Source organism: Micromys minutus (assembly GCF_963924665.1).
Source record: "Micromys minutus genome assembly, chromosome: 2".
Taxonomy (NCBI): domain Eukaryota; kingdom Metazoa; phylum Chordata; class Mammalia; order Rodentia; family Muridae; genus Micromys; species Micromys minutus.
Genome location: NC_137971.1, coordinates 12,759,289 through 12,784,608, shown reverse-complemented (window position 1 = coordinate 12,784,608; position 25,320 = coordinate 12,759,289). Strand labels below are relative to the sequence as shown.

At 46.2% G+C, this 25,320-nt stretch overlaps 1 protein-coding gene across 1 annotated transcript in view; it reads left to right on the top strand.

Annotated features, from left to right (window-relative positions):
* Nucleotides 1–1,352: 1,352 nt before the first annotated feature.
* The window catches only part of SORCS3 (sortilin related VPS10 domain containing receptor 3), a gene marked incomplete at both ends in the record, with an annotated part of 603,941 nt that continues 579,973 nt past the window's right edge, over nucleotides 1,353–25,320 (top strand). Inside the window, one exon of the mRNA XM_080913549.1 lies at nucleotides 1,353–1,970. Within this exon, the coding sequence (XP_080769675.1) occupies nucleotides 1,353–1,970 (618 nt within the window). The remainder of the gene's footprint in view (nucleotides 1,971–25,320) is intronic.

Here is a 25,320-nt window from a genome sequence, read left to right as displayed (position 1 = left end):
CAGAAACGCGCCTGAGGTTCAGAGGGAAAGACCTAGCAGTCCCTGGCAGGAAAAAACAAAAATAAAAACAAAAAACAAACAAACAAACAAAAAACAGAAACAGGACCTGGATCTTTCCATTGGGAGAAGAACTATCCAGGACCCCCAGAAAGCCAGCCCTTATTCGGTGGCTTTCAGGCTCGCTTTCCAGACTTTCAGGCGGCTTAAAACCCCACAGGTACTGGAGCACTCTGGGTGCCTCAGGACTTGGGGTGTGAGGGGTGCTGGCCTTGTTTTCCACATACCCTCTGACCACTCACAGGCTTCTGGATGTGCAAAAGCTCAGGCCATGTGGGATCCCACGGCCTGAGCGCACCTTGCACTCCGCCCGGTCCCGCCCCGCCCCGAAGCTCTCACTCACACCAGCTCCTGTAAACATGCACGCACGTATCTGCGCGCCCCCGCACACCCAGCAACAACCCCCCCCAACAACCAGCTCAACCAGGTACCCCCCACCCCGAGGCGCCCTCCCGCCAGCCCCGGAACACCCTGGTCTCCCCCTCTCTCTCTCCCCCCCTCGCCTGCGCGCACGCACGCGCACGCACGCTCTCCCCGCGCCCCCGCACCGGGAGGGGGCGCAGGCCTCCGGGGACGGGGAGCCTAGAGCAGAGTCGTGGGTCCATCCCGCGCTTGGCTTCAGCGCGGAAGCTCCCGGCTGGCCCTGGTCTCCAGATCGAGAACAGTTGGCAGTGGAAACAATTTACTCCTCCTTCTCCTCCCTGAGATCCTACACTTCCCGCACGCCGGCTCCCGTTCCCAAGAACAGACCCGAAGAGTGAATCCCCACACGCAGCCAGGAGCGGCTTCCCAACTCCGCGCCCGAAGCTGGCTGGAGCTTGGATTTCCGAGAGACTCCGGGTTAGGGTCTGCTGTGAGCCCTCCTCCAGGATCCGGCTAGCACAGCCCGTTTTAAAAGAGGATTTCCTTTATTTCCTCTGAACACTCTTTTTCACAAAATTTCTAAAAGAGGTCGGTGGAAAAGATTTGGGCGGGGGGCGTCTTAACAACAGCATCAAACCCGCCACAGCGTTGGGGGAGCGAGCATTTAGTAATTGCCTTGGGGTTTTGGAATCACCCTCTGGACGTGGGAACAAGCGATCCAGAGAGGGAAGAGTGCAGGGGACAGGCGAGGCGCTCCAGCCGGAGCCACCTCCTTCCCGGCCGCCCCCTCCTCACTCCCCTGACACAGTCGCTAGCTCGCTTGCCGGCGCGCGCGCATCCCCCCCAGCCCTCCCCCCAACCCCCCTCCGCCGGACCCGCACCTCGGCGGGCGCCACACACTCGGCAGCCCGAGCCGCTGTAGCCGCAGCGGGATGGAGGTGGCAGGCACTGAGCGCCCAGCAGGCTGGCCCGGGGCGCCCCTCGCCCGGACGGGGCTGCTACTCTTGTCAACGTGGGTCCTGGCCGGTGCCGAGATCACTTGGGGCGCGACGGGAGGTCCTGGGCGCTTGGTGTCCCCGGCTTCGCGACCACCAGCGTTGCCTCCTTTCTTGCCACGGGCAGCAGAACACCGATGGCCTGAGGAGCTGGCATCTGCACGGAGAGCCGCTGCACCGAGACGCCGGTCCAGGATAGAGATACTGTCCCGGGCGAGCCTTGGGGAGCTACCGACTGAAGCTGCGGGAATGTCGCCTGAAGGCGCGAGGTGGGTCCGGGGCATCCCAGCTCCTAGCCAGGCGGGCAGCGCGAGGAGGACTCGCCGGGAGCAGCCCCCCAGCACCCTGGAGCGCGGAGACACTTGGGCTACTGCTCCCGCAGATGGTGCCAAAGGAAGCCGTCCTCAGACCAAGGGTTCCCGGGAGGAGATGAAGGGGACGCGGACTGGAGGACCAGCGACTGAGGAGCTCCGGCTGCCGAGCACATCTTTTGCACTGACCGGGGACTCAGCTCACAACCAAGCCATGGTACACTGGTCCGGACACAACAGCAGTGTGAGTACCCATCTGGAACAGATCGGTAGTCTTCTGACAGCTGAGGGCAACCAGGGAATGGGCGATGGGCAAGGGGCAGATAGTTTCTTAGGGTCCAGAAGGAGAATCACAATGCCCAGACTTTTGGAGAGGGGTTTGCCTTGCCCACTTCACGCCCCCAACAGGTTAGCCGAGTTTTGTTGTAAGATGGCGTGTGCATCTGTTTACTGAAGACCCTAGTACTGAGGCTGTTTGGAGGGCTAAGAGGAAAGCGTGTCTTAAAGCTGTCTGGGAGAGGGATCTGTGATCGCTCGCTCCCCGCATTCAGGTCTGAGAGTGACTTTTTCTTTTCTGGGGAAAGGACGCTTGAATTCCTGAGTGCAAACATGGGCTGATGCGGAGAAATCTCTAGACAAATTCCCGAGACTGGAGGAACTGGACTCCCTTTTGGCCCTGGGGTCACGTGAAGGGAACCAGGGAGATTGAAGCCACAGGGACACTCAGAACACTTGTTTATTTTGGGGTCGCTGCTAGGCACAAGACTTTCTAGCCAGGCTGGGAGTTGGGCTGCATCATCCAAGCTGAAAGGCTTTCCTGGGGGGTGGGGGAGCAGGCAGGAAAAAGTTAAGGCGTGAAGTGAATTTCCACACCCTTTTTCTACTGCTTATTGAGCTGCACGCAGGAGCAGGGAGCAGAAAACTCACTTTCTCCTCTGTCCTACTTCACTAAAGGCTCAGGGACTCTGGGATCAAAGTTGAGACCCTGATCTTTCTGAGCACATCTCTTCCCTATTTTCCTTGCCACCTTGGTTCCCGTGATGTTGTTTTATCAAGAAGTGGTACCTTCCTTAAGCCAGCTCCTGAGGCTTCAGGGCTCAGGAATGGGGTGTCCAGCTGAATTGGGTCCAATTTGGGCAGCCGCGGGCAGAGCTTGCTTAAGGGGACTCACTTCATTTCAATACCCCCAGCAAAAACTGGCTCCCCCAAACCTCTTTCCTCTTCTGATCTCTATGCTATTTCACTGGCCTTGCCAAATCAGTTTCTTTGTTTGTTTGTTTGTTTTTCTGGCGTGACTTTCCAGTTCACTGGAGAACCAGACTTGGGGGAGAGCAGGGGTTCCATTAAGGGGACTAGGGATTCACAGGCAGCTTTGGAAGCTCATCTAATAGAAACCGCTGCCTCTTTTGTATGTCTCCTAATGACAGGCCTCGGAAAAGACTTCCTGGGGAAATGTTTGCCTTATTTTACCAGAGTGTGGGGTTCACAGGGCTGAGCATTGAATAACAAGGAAGCCAGGGGGCTGCAGAGCTCATCACAGAAGCAGTAACCAAGTACAGATTTACTGGTTGTCAGTGATAGGCCCTGGGGCTGAGGCAGCAGAGCCTGGGGACCACATGCTGGATTCTAAGGAGAAGAGTGGAAATACACAACATAGGGCAGCTTGGTGACTAATGGCTTCATTTGCCTATCTCCACCAAGAAAGTTCCACCACCCCCAAGTCTTGGATTGGATAGCTTTTAGCACAGGTCTGAGGCTGGGCTGTGGGGCACCTTTGCAGGGCTGGGTGACTGAAGACTGACTGGTCACCAGCAGATGTTTGCATGTGGAAAGGGGGAGGGAGGGAAGAAGATATAGAGACAGAGGGAAGAGGGGAAGGAGAGAGAGAAGAAATAATTCTCTGGAAGCAGAGCCTGTGGATTCTGACTTTATTTAAGTTTGATAATTAGGAGTAGTGGGGGGGGAATGTTCCTGATTTTCTCCTCCTAGAGGAGGGGATGTCCTTATATATGTGTGGCTTTATTATCACATTCGCTCAGCTAGAAGTGTCTCATCTCTGCTTTAATTATGAGAGTCATTTAAAAATACTGACAAAGGCTCTAGAGATGAGACTTGAGAGAGAAAGTACTTTTCGAAAACAGGTAAATCCACATGGCCTTCTCTGTTCAGCTTCAGGGAGGTTGAGTGGCAGAAGATATGAGGGTCTGGCTTGTGCCCACTGGGGAAATGCCTCTTCAATCAGTATAGGGACAAAGGCCCTGGGTAGCAGACCAGTTGGGCATGGAGGTTTGAGCCATCTATGGACCAGCTTGTTCATAGCCTGGGATGCTCTATAAAGAGGAAGAACTCTTTGAAAGAGTTGTTGGGAGCGGTTTCAGCAGTGTGTTTCCCCTCCTTTGCCAACGAGAAGAAGAAAAGGTGAGGAAGTCTCTTTACTACTGTTTCTATGGAGGGAGATATCACAGGGCAGAGACCATAGGGCCTTAGCAGGGTCTTCTGGGCTGAAAGACATTTCCACCCTTTCTATGATTTCCTCTGACCAGTATTAGCAGTTTGGATTTTTCTGCTTGTTCCCCGGGTGCCTGTGGTGAACGACAGCTCTTGGTATGGATTTCTTTGGTGTTGGTGGATTGTTAGCCACTGAACACTGAACTCTGGTAGAGTTTACGGTCAGAAATGTGCAAGCTGAGCATCCTCAGCCCCACCCTCCTGGTTCACTGTGGACTTCAGGACCATAGGGCCAAGAAGAGATCTTTGTATATACGAACAGGGCTGCTGTGTTCTTGCTGGAGCAGGGGAGCTGGCCAAGAGCACAGCCAGCAGCCCTCAGGAGTGGGTTCGTAGCTGGCTCAAATACCCAGAACCTTTGGCACCATTTTGATTGCTGGGACAAATGCTCATTTGGTAATAATAACTGGGGGGGGGGGTTGTTTCTTGGGGAGAGAGAAACGAGATGCTAGCAGACAAGGCAGAAAAGAGGAGAGGGACATCAAATTGTAGGGCCTGATTCTGATCACACTGACTTGGCTAGGGCAAGGTGAGCCTCTGCCCTGGAGGAGACTGGCTCTTCTTCTGTGCTTCTTGCTTGTCTCCTGCTGACTAATGGGTTAGAGAGTGTTTCACAAACACCCTGGGTCCCCATGGCTTACAGAGAAACCAGAAAACACCTTATTCTGTCCTTTTCCCTCAGATGGAGGAAGAGGCTTCCTTGCTTGCTCAGTGAGTTGGCAAATGGCCCTGCAGAGTGTGAAGTTGTAAAGGCACAGCCAGCTCACTCCTACCTTTACTTTCTTGGATTAACCCCTATTCCGTTATCCTCCCTTGGGTCAGGGACCATTTCTCCTTAGCAGCTCACACACACAGCCTCTGCAGCCTGCTGCCTCTGTACTGTCTGCTTGGGATGACTTGGCAGGTAGTTTTCAATTAATGTGCCCAACCTGAAGCCTTAGTGAAGGGAAAGGAGGAGATGCTGGGTCACTGCAGGTCCCTGGATCTGCTTAGAAGATGTACCATGGGGGTGGGAATTCTCTCCCCTTAAGAAATGCAACTAGTCTTTTATCTAAAATATTTACTCCTAATGTGCACAAATTGTGACAGATTTGATCAGATTCATTGTATTTCACTCACCAGAGCATCTTGCTGTGGCTCGCAAACGTATTTCTCAAGCAGCTTTTGGCTAGATTGCCTAGGCTTCACCGTCCCAGGGTCACAATATCTTAATGCATTTCTCCTTCTCTGAGGCTTAATAAAGAAGCCTGCTGCAGAAACAGTTCTTCAGGGGTTTGCCAAAAAAAATCTGTTTTTAATTAATATTACAAGGAAAGGCGTCTCAGCTGAGACATAGCTAGGAAACACACTGGGACACAACAGCACTAATTGCTCCTGGTCACTGTCCGCCAGGAGTGGAGGGAGGAGGGGAAGAGGGGTGTGCCAAGGCTGTTCGTCTGCTCCCAGAGTCCTCTGATGGCTAGATTATTGGCTCTGATTTGCTTCTCAGATCCTGTGGTGGTTTCCAAGGTGAGCGGAAAAGCAAACGCCTTTATCGGGAGGCCCTATTGAATGATGGCCGAAATACAGTACTTGGAACTTGCATTTTGACTGGCAAGGAATGAAAGTTGAGCGGCACCTTTTCCAGTTGTGTTGGGTTTAAGAGTAGGAGACTGGTGGATCCAGTGGTAAGAAAGCTCAGGAAGCACTTTTATTTTATTTACCTGGGAGCCAAGGTCTATGGACCAGAGTCACCTGAAAAGCAACATAGAAGTTCAGCAGAGACCAATACAGAGACATAAGGTCCATCCCTGGAGGCTGGCAGTTCATTCAGGGCTAGGTGCAGATGGACAAGTCATCTGAGGCCTGTGGCTTGATCTGCCGACCCACCTGAAGATTTCCTGCTTTTACCTTCCCTTGGTCATCTGGGCGGTGAGAGACATTTTCTTACAGGGAGAAAATGCAAAGCACAATTCATTAGCAGATTTGGGAGCCAAGAGACCCTTGAGAAGAAGAGGTTGAAGATGCAGAATGAGCTGGACTGGCTCTGAGGAATGAAGGGAGCTTAGCTAACAAAGATTATTTGTGTGCGTGTGTGTGTGTGTGTGTGTGTGTGTGTGTTTTGCGGGCAGAGAGGACTGGATGGACCCTCCTATTCTTGGTAGATACTGCAGCAAGGGCATTCTGCCTTCCTTAGGTACTTAGATCAGGGGATGAGTGAATGGCACTTTCTACTTTCATGGAGCATAATCTAGGGATGAATTTGAAATCATTGCCACAGGTAAGACTAGACGGACACTGTAAGGAGAAATGGCTTCCCTTTGCATATTTTTGTTCTAGTGTGAGGACCTCTGGCTTCTTAAATCCACACCCCAAATCCTGTGCCTTGGCATTATAGGCCTCTCACTTGTGTGCCTGGGGTGTCTTGGGTCTTCTGCAGCTCATGCTTGACTGTCCCACAGTCAACTCCTCTGCACGGATTGTCCCCTGTCCCAGGCTTCTGATTGGCTCTGCCCCATGGCCTCATCCATCTGAGACATGGCCCCTGTTACAGCCCACCCATTCATGGCTCAGTCCAAGACACAAACACAGGCCTCTATACAAACTTCCCAGGAAACACTTTCTTCCCTTTTTCCAGTGACGTACAGAATTTACACCGGACCACACATTTGATCATTTGTTAACATAATCTTGTATTTTTCTGTTTTTGGACGGTGAGCGATACAATATTACGTTAAATAAATGTTCTGTATTAATTATGGGTTTTGTTCCTATGTTTGACACAAAAAAAGTAGCATTTTGCTCTGGAGAGCTGTGGGGAAAGGGGAAATAATTTTCACCCTCAGATGATAAAAAGGTTAACACCATCTTAGTAACACTGGATGTAAGTGTTCAGTTTCTTATTTCACATGGGGATTTCTTTATACATGTGTGCTCATGTTCATGTGAATAGGTGCCTGTACATGTGTGTTTATGTAAGGAGGTCAGGTTCAATGGTGAGTTCTTCCTCAGTCACTCTCTACCCTAGTTTTTGAGATGTGATCTTTTACTGATCCCAGAAGCTCGTGGATTGCTTCAACTGGCTAGCTAGCTAACTCCTGCCATTTTCCTGCCTCTGGCTCCCCAGTGCTAGGGTTATAAGCAGGTGTCACCGTACCTAGCTTTTTATGTGTATGCTAGGTATTGAACTCAGGTTTTGTGTGATGTCATTTCAACAGAACAGTAGTCGGACCCATGAGCTATCTAGCCACAGCTTCTTGGCTCTGACAGTGATGCCATTTATGGCTTCCCTCTTGCACTGTGGTGCTAAAATCCAATCAGAAAAGGACTGGTTACTCCCTAGACATTTGTGCCACTACTACATGAGTGGGTACGTCTTGCCATGCTGGTCCTTGTATCAGCTCTCGGGAGTTCATAGCTGAGTCAAATTGACGGTTATTTTTCTCTTCTAACAGTGTGTACAGCACCATGAATGCTAGCCAGTAGGAATGAGGCTTCCAGGTCAGTGCCAGCTTCATTTCTCCAGGTTCATAAGCATGTTTTGTCTTCAGTGATAGGGGCTTAGCATCAAGTTCTGCAGGGAGAGCAACAGCACCAATGACAGCCTGGAATGTTTAAGGGGAAAGAGATCACTGACCAGCACCTTCAAAAGTGGTGCTGCATGATAAAGACTTTACTGATGAAGGCATACCCCTAGTCACTTATATGTACATTTTATGACAAGATTCAGTAGATTCTTATTCCACTTGACAGAGGATAGAAATAAGACCTCAGTGGTCCTGACTTCTCATGTGCTTCAGAGATTAGGTATCTACTCAAATAGGCTATTCAGCCATTTTCTGAGCATTTGGGGTCTGTGTGCCATTGTTGTGGCTACTGGGGATGTGATAGAAAGGTAAAAAACAAAGACTCGACAGCATTTGCCTCAAGGTCCCTTTTGTATGCTTTGGATGTGAGCCTGCTCTTCTGTAAAGTTAAATAACACATGACAATAAGACAGATGCCATGGGGTGATGTGTGGCTAATTGTGGAGCTGTTGTTTGAGGCTGTGAGCTTAAAGAAGAGAGCAGCACTGTGGGAGGTAATATGGGAATCTTATACCTAAAGGATGCCATGGTTAGAGGTACTCTTGGGAACCGTCTTCCTCAAGTTACTCAATGTGGGATGAAGCACCAGGCTTAAACAGCAGCATCCCAACCTACAGCTGGACCCCAACTGTTCTTTTCTCTCAGAATAAACTCTCCCATTCCTTCTTGATATTCTCCTTATTCCTTTGGGTTACCAAAGCATTTTCCTTCCAGGAGTGTCCGTGTGATTATCCTTGGGTAAGGTTGATACTACCCATTAATAGGCAGACTACACTGAGACTGGAATAGATTCCTCCCTCTTGTATCACTTTTCACATCACAATAACCGAAAGCCTACAGAAACAACTGAAGGCAGGAAAACCTCATTAAGCTTCAAGGCACAGAGGATGTAGTTCATCTTGGTGGAGAAGGCATGAGGGCAGGAGTGGCTAAGTCAGGCATGGTGGTACAGGTAGTTAAGTCCGTATCAGCGGAAGCATGGAGTTGGACATATCATCAGAGTCAAGGAAGGAAGCACAGAGCTGGCTGCAGGTTAATGCCCTCAAAAAAGCACCGATGGTGAAACGCCTCTGAAAGCCATTTTTCCATCACAAAGGTCCCGCGACCTCCCAAAAGAGTGTCTGTCACTTCCAAGTGTCACGGCAAATAAAACAAGTGTCCGAGCACACAGGCTGGGCAGACACTTTACATCCACACTGGAACATTTCCACAGCCACTCTGCCCACCCACTGCAGTGGCTTGAGACACTAGATAACAAGCCCCTTGATGCTGGGTGAGCTGCAGCTAACCAACGATTGCTGATGGGAGCCTTGGTCAATCACCTGGCTACTTGAATTAGCGAATCAATCAAATATAGTTGCTCGTTTGTTGTGATTGTTTGGTTTTAATTATTTATGCGAATGCTGTTCTTTATAGAACAACTAACAAACATGCTATAGTAAATGTAGACCAAGTCTCAGAACTTTGGGGCTACAGGTGTAGATTTGTATTGCTAGGTCTATGCTGGGAAGCACGGGAAATATCTTCTCCTTGGCTGAGATGAGAGAATTTGCAGTTCAGATAAGCCAGCCTTTCAGGGATATTGGCCAATGAAACTCTAATTCTAGGTAGGGACCCGTGTCTTTCCAAGTGCAGAAGAAATGTCGCTTAGGGGGAAAAGCTGGAGTTGAAGCGGTATAGGATAATTAGGGATTCCACAGGATGTAGAATGTGGGCTTAGTTTGCATGGGGGAAATCGCATGACATATGGTTTATCATATGTGTGAACTAATACTTGTGGAGGGATTAAATCCTGAATGCAAACCTCCTCAGGGCTTATTGAGAATGGTTAAAAGGAGAATGTGCAAAGTAGATTTGGGAGCCAGCTGCTTCGGTTCAGTCCTCTCTCTGTTTCCGAATCGCTATGTGGCCCTGGAAAGTTGTCATCTTCTCTCTGCCCATACAAAGGGGCGCCCTCCACTTGGTCAGCTGAAAGGATTTTAGATGAGATCATAGGTGGCAGTGGGCTTAAAAGAAGTATCTGACCCATACGCACCAAACGCTTGAGACAGTTTCCAGTGGAGTTAGGTACTGCTTTTGTGTCTGGAAGCAATTCTCTTGATTTTCATATGGGAATGTGGAAGGGGAGGCAGGAATTCCTTGCTCACAGTTTGCCCAGGAGCTGATGGTGAAGGCTCTGAGAGACCCCGGCATCATCAGCAGGATGCTCATTTCAGCCACATCCTCTACTTTCTGTTCTCCTCTGCAAGTCTCCATGATGTCTGATTTGTGTGTCCTGCTGTCAGCAACAGTAGAGGAGACCCACAGCGGGGTGCCTCACGGGCCTCCAGCTCCTTGAAACTTAGAATTTTCCTTAGCATTGGCGAGAAACCTGATGGTAAATAATGAAAATATGTGGGCTTTTGATTGTGCGGGGGGGGGGGGGGGTTAAGGGATCCAGAGAAATGAGAGAAACTTTGCCTGGCTTGGGTACCGGCATTTACACCTCATAGGAATCATAAAACCATTTCTGGAGGAAATTCAGTCAAGTGTGTAGTTTTGAGAAAGCAAGAGAACACTGGGCTCCTGGGGCTCCTTAGGAAGCTGAGGCCTTAATGTCAAGACGCTACCACCCCCAAGTCTGGGGATAGACTTTTATTTCTATCTCTTTGCTGTGTGTGGTGTGAACATGGAATATTCACAGATATCTGCGGCCAGCCTCTTTTATTCCCACAATGATCACGTTGACAACATGCGTTAGTTGTTTTGTACTAATCTTTGTCCAGTCAGTGACTGGCTTGCATTCCTATTTGTCTTCATCTAAGGTACCAAGGATGGAACCTGAGAGTCCTAGACAGACACTAGAGGGAGTGTTGCCCTGGGAAAGACAGGAAAGTAAATAAGATAAAATAATGAAAAAGTGTTGCACCGTGAGCTGTTCCAAAGAGAACAATGTTTCAAAGAGAAGGAGAAGCACTCTGTAAGTGCATTGCCTGACAGATTGTTGGCAGATCCAGAAGGGCAACAAGGGCAGGTTAATCCTGAAAGCTGATTGTCTAATCTGCAGGAAAGTTGAAGTCAGATGGTTAAACTGTTTCAAATGCTTCTCTACCCCCGTGACCCCTTGGACTTACATATCAGCCATTTACAATTCGTAACAGTAGCCACATTACAGTTATGAAGTAAAAATGAAATCATTTCATGGCTGGGTGGGCCACCTCAATATTAGAAACTGTATTTAAGGGTCGCAGTATTAAGAAATGAGAGCCACCATGAGAGGATGAACTAAGTAAGACTCTACAAGTGTCTTCACCCAAAGATGGTGCTCAACATTGTGCCTCCCATCTCTACAGTATGTCCTTCATCAATGCTTCCTCATTTTCTGTCTCTAGAAGCTTATTGAACTAAATGGAGTAGGGATAGGTACTTAATACTGACTAGTTGAAAAACTAACTTCTCAGGTATGTAGAAGAGGGAGTCTTCTCTGCTCTAGCTACTTTTAATCTCGAGTGTGTATTCCTGTAATATAGCTCAGCTGTTTAGTTTTGGTCCCCAAGGACCTATTTACCTGATTGGTCCTCCAGAGAGCCCTTATGTTGGTTTTATGTCTAAGTAGGTGGGTTCTCATTCAGATGGTGAGAATCAAGTTAAATATTATACAGATGCATAAGAAATGAGCCCTTTTCTCCTTTCTTCCTTCCCTTTTTCCTTCCTTCCCTCCTTCCTTCCTTCCTTTCTTTTTTCTTTCTTTCTTTCTTTCTTTCTTTCTTTCTTTCTCCCCCTCTCCTTCCCTCCCTCGTTCTCTCTCTCTTCCTTCCTTCCTTTCTTCCTTCTTTCCTTCCTTCCTTCCTTCTTTTCTCCCCCTCTCCTTCCCTCCCTCCTTCTCTCTTTCTTCTTTCTTTCCTTCCTTCTTTCCTTCCTTCCTTCCTTTCTTTCTCCCACTCTCCTTCGCTCCTTCCTTCTCTCTTCCTTCCTTCCTTCCTTCCTTCCTTCCTTCCTTCCTTCCTTCCTTCTTTCCTTCCTTCCTTCCTTCCTTCCTTCCTTCCTTCCTTTCTCTCCCTCTCCTTCCTTCCCTCCTTCTCTCTTCCCTCCCTCCTTCTCTTCCTTCCTTCCTTCCTTCCTTCCTTCCTTCCTTCCTTTCTTTCTTTCCCCAGTTCCTTCCCTCCAACTCCCTTTCCCCCTAGATCTTCTCTTCCTTTGTTTCCCTTCAGTCCTCACAGGGTTATCAACCAAATACAGAATAACAAGTTACAATAAGGCAAATTGCCTCATGCCAAAGCCAGACAAGGCAATCCAGTAGGAGAAAAAGCAGGCAAACGAGTCAGGCCCCAAGAGTAGGAAATAAGTCTGAGACAGCCCTGCTTCCATGTCATACATGTAGAGGATCTAGCTCAGATCCATACAGGCTTCCTGATTGTGGCTTCAGGCTCTGTGAGTCCCTATGAGCCCTGCTTAGTTGATTCTGTGGGCTGTATTCTTGTGAGCTTTTTCTTTTTAAGAAGCTGCCTTAGTGGGAAATGGAGAACAATGGCTGAGTGGAACTTCTGTTTTTCTTCCAGAATTGGGCTAGAAGGGAAGCCCAAAGTGCCATGTCACTATGTGATTGTGTGTGTGTGTGTGGGGGCTGTCTATGGTTAGTCTGTTGAAACAGTGTAAGTAGAGGTTCGGAGCTGCATGTTTTCAGGTACAGGTGGACGAGCAGAGGGTCTACAGCAGAAGTCTTCCTCATCTCCTGCTGTGTTATCCATGCTGTTCATGTTGTCTCAAAATTCCTCAGATATCAACCCAAATACTGTTCAATCAAATAGCTGGACAACTTATGGCCCAGCTAAGTTGATACCTAATTTATTATTATTTCTTCTTCTTATTCTTTAATCCCCTTTTTACAATCAGTTGTTGTTACCCTGGTCCTCATCTCTTACCTACTCCCCTGTCTTCTAGATGATGTCCCCACACCAGACCTCCCCATTCCCTGGGGCCTCAAGTCTCTCGAGGTTTAGGTTCATTTTCTCTCACTGAGGCCAGGCCAGGCTGTCCTCTGCTGTATATGTGTCAGGGACTTCATATCAGCTGGTGCGTGCTGTCTGGTTGGTGGCTCAGTGTCTGAGAGATCTCGATGGTAGGTTAGTTGAGACCTTTGGTCTTCCTATGGCATTACCCTCCTCCACATAATTTAAATGAAAGGTCTCAAGTAACAATGGCCTTGCATAAGTCTCCATGCCTTACATTTAATGGCTGCAAAATTGGGAGCATATTCGACTTGCCAGGCTGTTGGAGGTCTTAGAAATGATGCGCACAGTATCTAGCACAGAAGGCTACATCTTGAGTCAAGAATATTAGTGTATAGCTACCAAGATGAGAGATGGGTAAGTTGTGTGTCATCTTCTTTGCTGTTAGATCTCTTGGTCTCCTGTCCATTTTTTCAACATTTTTATTTATTAGCTATTAGCCTGACTTCCAAATATGAGTAACAGGCTGTTTGCCCAATAGGGGCTATTAGGGCCCACCAGCTTTCTGTGGCCACTGGAGTTTTGCTTTTGTCAAATTGGGCATTGTCTGGGTTGAATCCACTTCTCAGTCACTGGTGGACACAGGGAGGAATAAGAATACTCTGGGACTGTTTTGTTTTTGTTTTCCCACAATTCCCAGTGTAATGAGCTCCAGTTGTTTCCCCTGGCAACTTGCTTGCTTTTTGTCCACCCTCCATCCCTTTTTTAGTTCCTGACTTCCCTATCAGACTTCCCAGAGATTGTCTCCCAAAGGAACTACTTAAATTAACATCCTTGTTTCTGGAGAAATCTTAAGTTACTTTCATGCTGTTGGTACGGCTCTTCTAGTTAATCAGAACTAATGGTATATTCACTAGGGGGATTTGGTCTTGGCCCTTTTGGTGGCCAAGAAGTCAAAGATGTGTAGTTGAGAATCTGAAGACCCAGGAAAATCAAGGCAGATATTTAAAATATTGAATCCAAATACTAAGCAGCAGGACAGACAATGGTGTAAATTCTTAACCCAGACCAAGTGTGGAGGCAGAAGACTGATGTTCCAGATCACCAGTGAGGCACAGAGAAAAAAATCTTATTCCTCGGCCTTGTATTACATGTAGGCCTTCCAGTGATGAGACATGTCTGTGTGAAGAAAGACCATCTGCATTATTCAGATTATTGATTAAAATGTTAACACTACCCAAGAACACCCTAACAAAATAATGATCAACCAAATATTCGAGTGCCCCGTGGCCCATTGGATTAGTACGTAATGTTATCCATCATGTCAAGTTGGGAAGTTTTCTCATACTTAGAGAATCTCACTTTGGGTATGTTTAGACATCCCAGGCTAGCAAATATAAATCACAGAACCAGGAATGGGTCACTTTTTTGTATTATTTCTCAATGAGGTCACTTAGATCCCCAAGAGTTACTGGATATTGTCAGTACTGCTCAAAAACTTGACATTATGACCCTGTTGCTGAAAACACTAAATGCTTATGTCATAGAACACAGAGACATCAAGTTGGTATTCAACTGCAAATTTTGTCCCTGTGGTGAGTGTTCATGATGCTTCTGGGGGAGAAAAGAAGACTTCAGTCTCACTTACCTATGAACATTGTAAGCTACAGCAATGTCTGGCCTGAAAAGATAGGTCAGTTGGTGCCATAGTGGTACAAAAGCTATGTAAGCAACCAACTACTCTCTGGTTGGTTCTAAGGCCTACTCAATAAGATGAAACCATATACCTGGCACTATTAGATGAGCCTGTCGCTAGCTAGAGCCTAAGCCCAAAGGAAAATCCAATACAGTTACTATGCTAACTTGTATCAAAATGTCTTCCAGTGACTTACTGATATTGACATACATAAGAACATTTCTCAGCTTTCATCAGAGAAACTTCTTTTGGAAGTACTTGGCAGTTAACAGTGAGTCTGAGAACTGGTCAACATTCAGAGAACAAAGACTGTAGACTCTCTCCAAGGTTCAAAGATCTTTAGTGGAAGGTCGGTGCTGGTGGTGGTGGTGGAAGATTGTAAGAGCCAGAGGTGGTGAGTAACATCAAGAAAACCATTTTCTAGACATAAAAAAAAATGCAGTCATAAATGCTCTCACAGTGATTGTGATAGCCTGTACAAACTTTCACAAGCTCCAGCAAGATAAAAATCGAGCATACCTGGCAAGAAGGTAGTGTGCAATCCCACCAAAAGTTGAGGTGCTACTAACTGTTTCTGTACTTTTTCAAGCTACTTTATTGGGTTCTGATATCTACCATTCTTTCAACCTTATTCCACCCCAGTCTCTTACAACCTCTTGAACACTAGGTAGGAGAGAAAGAAGGTTAGAGGAGAAAGAAAGTGTAGACCTCTTAGACTATTTCCTGCTGATTTGGGATGTCAGGTTTCTTGGGGCCAGTCCAATCTCCATTGTCAAGATGTCTCCAACCAACAATCTATCAATACAACAAAACAGCAATCCAGCAATAGCAGAAGCTGCAACAAAAACCATCACCACCACCACCACCTCCACCACCTCCACCACCTCCACCACCACCACCACCACCACCATCACCACCACCACCTCCACCACCACCACCACCACCACCACCACCACCACCACCACCACCACCACCACAACCACCTCCACCACCACCACCAGCAGCAGCAGCAGAGGCACCAGTAGAGGAACCAGCAGCTGCCACAGGCCCTCTGAGGCTCTAGCATTCATACCCTCTAAAGAATCCCCAGAATTCTTTGGTTTAGTACCTGTCAGAGTGAAGGAGCCCAATGGCTTCTAGGAGGGCACCCACACATCAGGGCATGCACTTGGTCTTCACAATATTTATACCTCCTGATATTTGGATGTTTAACTGCTGGTAGGTGATGGTCTACCTACAATAATATTCCTTTCTTATTAGGCTTCCTTATAATTAGAAGGAGCCATTGGCCTCGGAGTTAGCTTGATTGATTGATTGATTGATTTACTTATTTGCCTCAGATCATATCACAGAAGGACATCATAATATGTTGGTGAGGATGTTGATTTGGAATTGGGACTTTCTGGTTTGTGTTCCTTATTCGCACTAACTTTTGTTAGTAAGTCACCTGCTTCTCAGGTCCATGGAACTTGGGCCCCATTTAGGTGTGGGATCTTAGTTTATAAATAATAGTTGTGTTCCTTTGTAAAATTAGCTACGTTATCGGTCAGGAGAAGGAGTTATGACTTTCAAATTAGAAAATTCTTTTTTCAAGATTGGTCTTGCCTAAGCAGATGTATTTTTATTTATTATTTCGCTAATTCATTCAATAATTTGCTTGCTTTAGTGCAATGTCAATCAAGATATTTGACTTGTCTTGAATCCCCCCCAACCCCAATCTGTAAAATGAAAAAAAAAAAAAAAAAAAAAAGCAACTGTGGCCTCATGCCAGGACAAAGTAAACACCATTTATGTTCGTGAAAGAGCAGCAATCCTCTGGTTCCCCTTTTTGACTCAGTTAAATCATGAAATGTTGTACATTTTGAATTAATCTTGGGTGATATAATCACTAGGGACTGGTTTACCACACTCTTGTTCATTCTTCAGGGAGCTGGGAGTCCCTAACAGACAGATGTGAGGCCAAGTGTAACCCCTCTTCTCTACTTCCGCAGTGCAAGTGAGACACGCAACTCACATACTCTGGTATGAAGGCCCAGAGATTTGCATCCCAAACATAATGCACACTTTATTTCCAGTTGCATCTGAGATAATAAAATTTCCAGATGGATGATAATTTGATGTTTGTAAAAAAAAAATTTGTTCTATAACTTGACCTGTATTGATTGCTCTTTTTCCTATCAGGTAAAGTGTTATTTGGGGAGCATTTAGTTTGTGCCCAGTAACACAGCCTGTGCAGAATCCCCACATAGTAGACCTTGACTACTCCAAACCTATGGTTTCATGTGTGGAGAGCACATATGGGACAGATGTTACATAGAACAGTGTGAGACAGTACGTGGGTTAGTTTGTTAGTACTGAGGCGATACAATGAAATATTAAAAATGGTGACTTTATCATTTATACAAGATCTAGTAGTGTGATTGAAAGCAATGCCATTCTTTATTAGTCAGCCAGTGTCATTGGACAGGATGTGTTCTGATCTTATTCAGCTGGGTCTTGGGGAGCTGGGACTGTAGGTTTGTAACCCTGGGTAGCTTTGCTCTAACTTTCTCACCAGGCAATTGGTTCTGTTTTGTGTTTCTTTTTGTTTTGCTTTCCATGTAGACAGAGGAAACTTCCACTATTGCTTTAGCACACGTTAGCTGGCTGTTCTAATTGTACAGACTCCTTCCTCTCTGGGCCCATTTCGTCCATTTGTTTTTCTCTTGGATCTGTGTCCTGCTTCTGAGATTTCATTCTTGGTTGTGTGTAGAGATGTCCTCGTTCATATTTGTACTGACGTCATATTAATCATTTTCTTTTAGTTCTCAGAAGATCTTGGCTTGGAGGATAAATCATATGGTCACTTAGTATCAGGATCAGGAGATGCATTTAAACCATCCCGCTAGCTTGAGATTTTATTTTCTCTTACCTTGGTTCATCTAGTTATGAAACTTTAGGGTGCAGAACTTCCATTGCTTGCTGGTTTTTTTTTTTTTTGAATCATCTGCTAGTTTTGTATATACATGTCTTCCCACCCATGGACCAACGAGGGTGAGAAAAAGAGGCACCTGGTATGGAAACCCTGTGATGTTGCTCAGATGAATGCTGTGCACTTCTATGATAAAACCTGATGCTTTGACAATAGATTTAAAGTCTGTACTGTGCTGTGAAAGGACATCACATGGAACATCATTGGCTCTTACTCTTCAAAATACAGTAGCTCTAAAACACACCCAGCAAAGCAGGCAGGGGTTTTACTCCACACCTAAAACCACAGTACTGTTCACTGTTCATCACGTTTGTGTGGTACAAGAGCTGGCCTTGCTGGGCTCTTAGCAGTGCTTTCCCGGGGAGGTTTGTGGCCTGCCAAAGACTGCGTGAAGTTAGGGAGTGTTGAAGAGAAGCAGAGGATGAGCTGAGACATCAAAGACAGCAGGGAGTTGAAGGGGAGATGTTCGGGTCACATGGATACTGTGGCAGGGAGAACGGTACCTAAAGGGGTTAGAAAGGTCAGTTTTGTCCTCACAGGAGGCTTGGAGTCTGTCTAGGAGGATGACATGGTGGTTTAAATAGGAATGGTCCCAAATAGACTCTTGTGCTTGAATGCTTGGTCACGGGGGGGGGGGGGTGACTCTGTTGGGAGGTGTGGCCTTGTTGGAGAGATGAAGGAGGTGTGTCCCTGGAGGTGGGATTTGAGGTCTCAGTTCTCTTCCTGCCTCTGCTGATTTGGATGTGGTACTCTCAGCCCCTTTTCCATCACCCTGTTTGCCCGCTGCCATGTTGCTTGCTGTGATAGTAATGGACTAAATTTCTGAAACTGTAAGGCAGCCCTAGCTCAATGTTTTCCTTTATGAGCGTTGCTGTGGTCTTGGTGTCTCTTCACAGCAATAGAAATCCTACCTGAGACAGATGGCATACTTAATTTACCTTAGAAGAATCACCCTGGATACCCTGTGAGCTTGAGGAACAGAAGGGTGAGGTTGGGAAAACATACTGTGGGGTGGGCAGGAAGAAGTCTACTGAAGAAATAGTTTGCAAATGTAGATGATAATGGTTGCAATTCTGTCCCCCTTCCTGCAGCTCTCTTTATTCTGGTGTTTACACCACTGCATTTCTGCAGGTAGGGGTTTCTTCTCTAACTAACTTAGTTACTATTATTCAAAATGTATTAGTGTATCTGTCTGAGGCTCATACAATGATACAATGTACTTTGAACATATACACTCTCCCTTCTCATGCTGTCTGTCAAAGGAAGAGGCGGAGTTGTGACACAGACCGCATGCCCCTCCAAAGTGTCCATGTCATGGAGGCACATGCATATCTATCATCTATCATGTATCGCTGCAGTGGCATGAGAAAAACATGCCAGGATTATCCAGGATTATGCAGGTCTCGAAGAAGATGAGGGACAAGCAGAACATGGACATTGTCAGCACAGCCCAGGCCCAGCTCAGCTGAGCCCAGCTGTAATCAGGTTCACCCAAGTGCCTTGGATCAGTGTGAGGAAACAGGTCGTGGTTGTTTATTTGCAGATCGCTTCCTCTCTCCTCTCTCCCTCCCTTTCTCCTTTCCTCTTCCTTCCCTCCTTCCCTCTTTCCCTCCTTCCCTCCCTCCCTCCCTTCCTTCCTCCTTCCCTCCCTCCCTTCCTTCCTCCTTCCCTCCCTCCCTTCCTTCCTCCTTCCCTCCCTCCCTTCCTTCCTCCTTCCCTCCCTCCCTTCCTTCCTCCTTCCCTCCCTCCCTTCCTTCCTCCTTCCCTCCCTCCCTTCCTTCCTCCTTCCCTCTTTCCCTTCTTTCCTCCTTCCCTCCCTTCCTTCCTCCTTTCCTTCCTTCCTTCCTTCCTTCCTTTTTCTTTCTTTCTTTCTTTCTCTCTCTCTCTCTCTCTCTCTCTCTCTCTCTCTCTCTCTCTCTCTTTCTTTCTTTCTTTCTTTCTTTCCAGGAAACACTAACTAATGCACAGCAGGTAAAATGGCCAGACCTCTAACAACAGAAAGCAGTACATTTCTGGAAACCTAGCTTGGCTGTGAGGCATGGCTCACTTGTATTTCTTGTGTACACACTTGGAGCTAGCCTTAGACAGATCTTTTTGATTGCTGCTTATGCCTCCTCGGCTCACATTTCATTTCATTTCTTTCTTTCTTTTTTGTTTTTGTTTTAATGATTCATGACTTCTCTTTCTGAATCTAAAGGAGGAAGTTCAGATCCAGGGCCTAAAAGAATTAATTTTGACCTCTTCCCCTTCTTAGTTTTTCCCTGAGCAGCCTAATCAGATTCCAGCAGTGCATTCCAGCTGAGTGGTGCCCAGGCCTCTCAACAGGGGTCTTCAAGGCCCACACTCTGTTTTCTTGAAGAGTTCAAGTTGACTTTTGCCCTAACTGGGTAGATGGAATTTCACTTTAAAGTGGGGAGAAACCAAGGGTCAGGGGACTTCCTTGGCTTAGACTGTATTTAAAACATATTAGTTCTGATAAAATATTTAGGTTTTAAACAACAAATTTAATATGGGGAATTGTGTTTTATTTATTAATGGCAGTTTCAGGAAGATTGGTAGGAGTTGTGCTAAAGTGCACTGTTGTGATTTAACAGAGTATAGTAATTACTGTAATATTTTGTTGAATTATTAATATCTACCGTGCCTGCAGAAACATGAGCGTCTGCAGCTGAATTCATTTCAAGAGTGCCTTTTCCTCTTCTGGTTTTGTTTGGCGTTTCCTTTCTTGTACGCTTATGAATTTTTTAAAAATGGAATTTGGGGGAGAGTTGATTATATTGTATGAAGCGCCATTGTGACAACATGAATGTAGGTAGGCGGGGGAGGCAAGCTCTGGTCCCGGAGGATTCCTCTCGGCCAAGAAGCCTGAGTTCAGCGCTGGATTAAGGGATGCCTAAGGAAGTTTACTTGGCAAGAAAGGGCTCATCTGTGTGTCTGTTTTTCAGGAACTGAGGACAAGGAATAGTGGGGAGTCTATATGTGTACAGGAGTGTGTGTGTGTGTGTGTGTGTGTGTTGCATAGCTATAGGCATATTTGGTCTTCTGTAGATGGCTGGTTCCTGTCTGTGTTAAAATGATCTAATGTCCTTTATTACCTGAGTCAGTACTTGTTACATAGTATCTGATATATGCTCAAGTGATACCATTGTGAGTGACAGCAGTGACATGCTGAGAGCTTATAATTGTTACCTAAATGAGCTGAGCTCTGCCTGGATCTGTGTTCAAAGGGATACTGAAGGGCACTCGTCTTTTCCGTGGCAGCTACACTGAAACTGAAGGTCAGCCCTCTCACTGCCACAGCTAGAGACCTAATGCTGGTATAAATTAACCAGCATTCGAGACGCAGGCTTCCTCGCTTGTGTTAAGGCAAGGATTAGCTACAAGTGCGTAGGAATGTTTAGGTGAAAACTGCAGTCATTAAATTGTAGAGTTGCTTAGTATTTGCGATGGGATTTTGAGGGAGAATAGGAAGGACTTGGGGCTTTTTTTTTTTTTTTTTTTTAAAGTGAAAAACACATAACCAGAGTATTACTCTGGGCAAAGAATTGTGTTCTCCGAGGTCCCCTTAAAGTATAAATTATTTGTTGACAGTGTTTCAGAAGCAGAAGGAATACTAAATGATCTACTCACCTTCTTTTCCGGTGTGGAGTTGTGGAACTCCCACATCATCCAAGCGACGGAAGCTCAGACATCCGTGTGCCCTACCTTCCCATCCCAGAGCTTTGTGAACACACAATACTTTGGTGACATAGACAGGCTTTCGTAACTGGGAGCGCTTGGACCAGAGGGCCATTGCTTTGTACCTTAGATCTACCCGTGATCAGGCAGCCACGTACGTGCTTTCCGAAAAGGTACGAATAGGAGACTCCATTATCTCTCTTACAACATTAGGATTGTAATCTCCATTTTGATGATTATTTTGCCTATCTAAATGATAAGCTTAAAGTGCTTGGCAAGGTGCCCACCCCAGTGGTAGGAAAGATTCCAAAATAAGTACCTGTGGTCATTATTAGATAAAGAGGTCCGGAAGCTTAGCCTGGCCTCTCTGCCAGTGGGCGTTCCTTTCTTAGAAGCATTATGTAGATAAAAGCTATACTGCTTGCTGTCTTGGGGTTCTCTGGTGTTGGAAGAGAAGAGACCTCTACAGAGAAATCTATACTCTAGAGGGACAGTCCAGCACTTGTCAGAGGGACCAGCTGAGATTTAGCCACAGCCTTTCTTTTGTCTATAATCCACGGTACTGGCTGTTCACAACTCCATTTCAGTTGACAGCAGTCGTTTCTACTTACGGAGTGCAGTGCAGTAATGCTGTACCTTAGTGTGACTTGTGATGGTTAAGTGAGGGCGACAACCTTTTCCATCCCCTCATGTGTGTATCACTTATTTGTGTGGGGAGACTTTGCGAGTCTCTGTTCTAGTTGGTTTGAGAGATATGATAGATTATGTAACCTGTGGACATGCCCATGTGATGTAGAATCCTGGTAGTTACCCATCCTACGTAACTGTGTTTTCCGCTGTTCTTCAACCTTTTCATTTCTGCTCTCCTTTTCCCAGCCTCCATACTCGATGCCGTTTTACTCTAGGAACTCAATGCTTTGAGCTTCCACGTAGGAAGGAGAGCATGCGACACAGTTTTGTGTGCTTATCTTATTTCATTCGTGATAATGTCTTTCTGTTCCTTCCCTGTTGCTGCAGGTCCACTTTTATGGCTAGGTCATCTTCTATTGTCTATACCATATTTTCTTCCTTTTCCACTCACCTGCTGTTGGATACCATAGTTGATTCCTTACCTTAACTTTTACAGGCAGTGCTAGAATAAGTACAGGAATATAGGTATATCTTTGGTATACTAATTTTATTTCCTTTGGGTAAGTAAATGCCCAGTAGTAGGTATAGTAGTAGATCATGCATAGTACTAGTCTTAGTTTGAGAAGAGCCCTGATCCTCTTTCCCATAGCAGCTAAAATTGAGAACTATTCAGATACTCATATTCACGGATGCAAGAAACACAATTCAGTGATTAAACCACTGAGCTGTCCGGTTAAAATGGGAGAATGATTGGAATGTGTTCTCCAAATGAAGACATACAAAGAGTCTGGAGAGATGCCTCCCCTGGGGCATATGGTGGTGGCCTCACAAGCTTGGGGACTTAAGTTCTGACTCTTAGCATCATGGACCTGTAACCCTAGTGATGGGTGGTGGGGAGGTAGAGGAAGTGGATTCTTGAAGCTCTCTGGTCAGTCAGCGGAGCTACATGTTCACAGAGAGAGCCAGTCTCATAAACATAAAGGTAGAGAGTGATTGATAATGGTACCCAATGTCCTTCTCTGGCCTCCATAGGCACATGCACATGTGCACTAGTTCATACTTACAGGTACATATAACACGCACAGACAAGATACTATGCACATTTGTTTGTTTAAAGAGAGAGGCGAATGGTCAATGAGTGTATGAAGATTTATGCTCAGAATCACATCATGCATAGCATAGCTATTAATTAAAAGTCAAATTAGCGAACACTGATGATGAAAACCCCGAGAGTTAGCCAGTCCTTTGAAATGTTTCTTCAGAGGGGACAGGGACAGCAGGAGGATGGAAGAACACATCTTCAAAGGACAGCAGGTGACGTGAAACTGGGGCAGATGCTGCTCATATACACAGCGACACACCTTGCGCTCAGCTGTCCTGACATTGCTAAGACAGATTGCTGGTTATTCCGTTTTCAGATTTTAGCTGGAACTTTATCTTGCTTTTTATAGTCTGTCCTGAATGTCTGTGAGCTGATAAGAACACTTTCCTATGCATTTACAGCCAGAAGGTAAGGGCCACCGTGGGCTAACATTTAAGGAAGGATGGAACTTCAGAGAAGATGAGGAATACCCCAGGGCTTGTGTTACTTCTCAGCATGAGGAATTCTTCACCATTTGCCTGAAGCAAAACAAGGAAAGCAAGGGGTGCAAGGGGACTGTGTTCAGCCACTGCAACCCCTCCTCCCCCATTGTACTTCTACTGAACAGCTTCTTCCATCCTAACTGTCCCTAGGGAACATCCTGAGGAAAGCAGTCTTATCTCTAATCTTGTTCCTTCAGTAGTTTTTTTTGGAAGCCTTTGCATTTTAAATTAGATCATCAAATGGTCAGTGAAGGTCCTGTGTATACACTGGGACTGTTTTGAGAGGTGTTTTAGAGATTAGGGCGTATCAATTTATACCTGTGCTGTTTGTTCATTTTCCCCCACTGTCAGGTATTGATGGGCTGGCATCCATGGTCAGAGATATGTATTTCCTAGCTTGTTCCTATCTGAGCTTTGACAAGATCCCACAGGTGAGAACAAAGGGCTCTCACCCAGGGATGCTTCTAACAGGATTTGCTTTGGTTTGGTAAAAGGGGCAGTGGGAAGATCACTGCTTTGTCCTTTTCTCCCCACATTGATTTTATTTATTTCCATATCTTAAAAATGCCAAACATGTAACTGTCATCCAAACCATTTTAAGTGTGTAAGTCAGTAGCATTAATGACACATACCTTGTTCTAGAACCACCATTGCTATCTAAGTCTGACTCCCCCATGTAATCCTAACTCTTAAACACCTAGGACATGATTCCTACCATTCTGTCTCTCTTAAGGCAGCTGAATTCTCTTCTCACTCTCTGAATAAGCATTTGGGTTTTTCAGCTCTTCCCTGCAGTCTGCCCTTTCCCATCCCTTTGCTAGCCATTCTTTTCCCTTACCTTCCGGAAGAGGATCTTGAGGTTTGTGTACAGGGGAAGTTTGTAGAGTACTGAATGTAAGGCATAGGTATTTCACCACTGAGCGCATGTTTCTCAGACTTGTTGTCATTGCCATTAAAGAACATGATGGTTGGCTTGGCAGTTATGCTTTGAGCATGCAGTCTGTCTGGTTCTTATTGGTCTGATGAAACTCCATGACCAAAAAAGAATCTGGGGAGGAAAGGGTTTGTTTGTCTTACACTTGCACATCACAGTTCACCCTTGAAGGAAGTCAGCACAGGAACTCAAGTAGGGCAGGAACCTGGGCTCAGGAGCTGATGCAGAGGCCATGGAGGGATGGATGCTGCTTATTAGCTTGTTCATAGTTTTAGAGCGTTAACCTATTACTATCACAGCAGGAGGCAGACAGGTGTTAGAACAGTATCTGGGAGCTGCACATCCTGATCTGTAGGCAGCAGACAGAGAATAAGGGACTGAGACTGGAGCGAGCTTTTGAAACCTCCAACCCCCAGAGTCATACTTCCTTCAACAAAACCAAGGCTACTCCAACAAGGCCACGCCTCCCAATCCTTCTAATCTTTCTCAAACAGTTCCACTCCATGGAGTCTAAGTATTCAAATATATGATCCCCTGGGGCTACTCCAGAGTCCTGTTGTGAGTGGTTTATAAATATGATGAACTGATTCCTAACTGCATCTGCAGTCTGAAGGAGTTGACAAAGTCCAATTCTATTCTGCTCTTGGTTGTCTGGGAACTTGAAATCTAACCAACAGCAAAGTCCTTGGAGTCAGGAATCTCTAGTTACTGAAAGTCCTCAACATACTGATCTTGGGACTTTGCCTTGTGTCTTCTCATTTTCCCACCTCAGCAACTTTAAGAGCTGTGATGAATTACTTCCTACTTTATGGATGAGGAAACTATGAGGAAAAGAGTTAGACTGTGGGGTTCATGCCATGGGCTCCTGGGCAGAGACAACATAAGGAAAAAAGCCATTTTAGGATATAAGGCCATTGAGTCTCCTACATTAATCGTATAGAAGTTGAGGCTTAGAGTGGGGGTTGGGGGAGGTGACAAGGCTGGAGGTGAGGACATCAGCTCTATTTCTTTCTAGCATGTGCTGATTTAATAACATTACTGGATAACACTTACTGAGCCCCTACTGTGTGAAATTGTTTTCTGAAGCAGAAGCCCACAC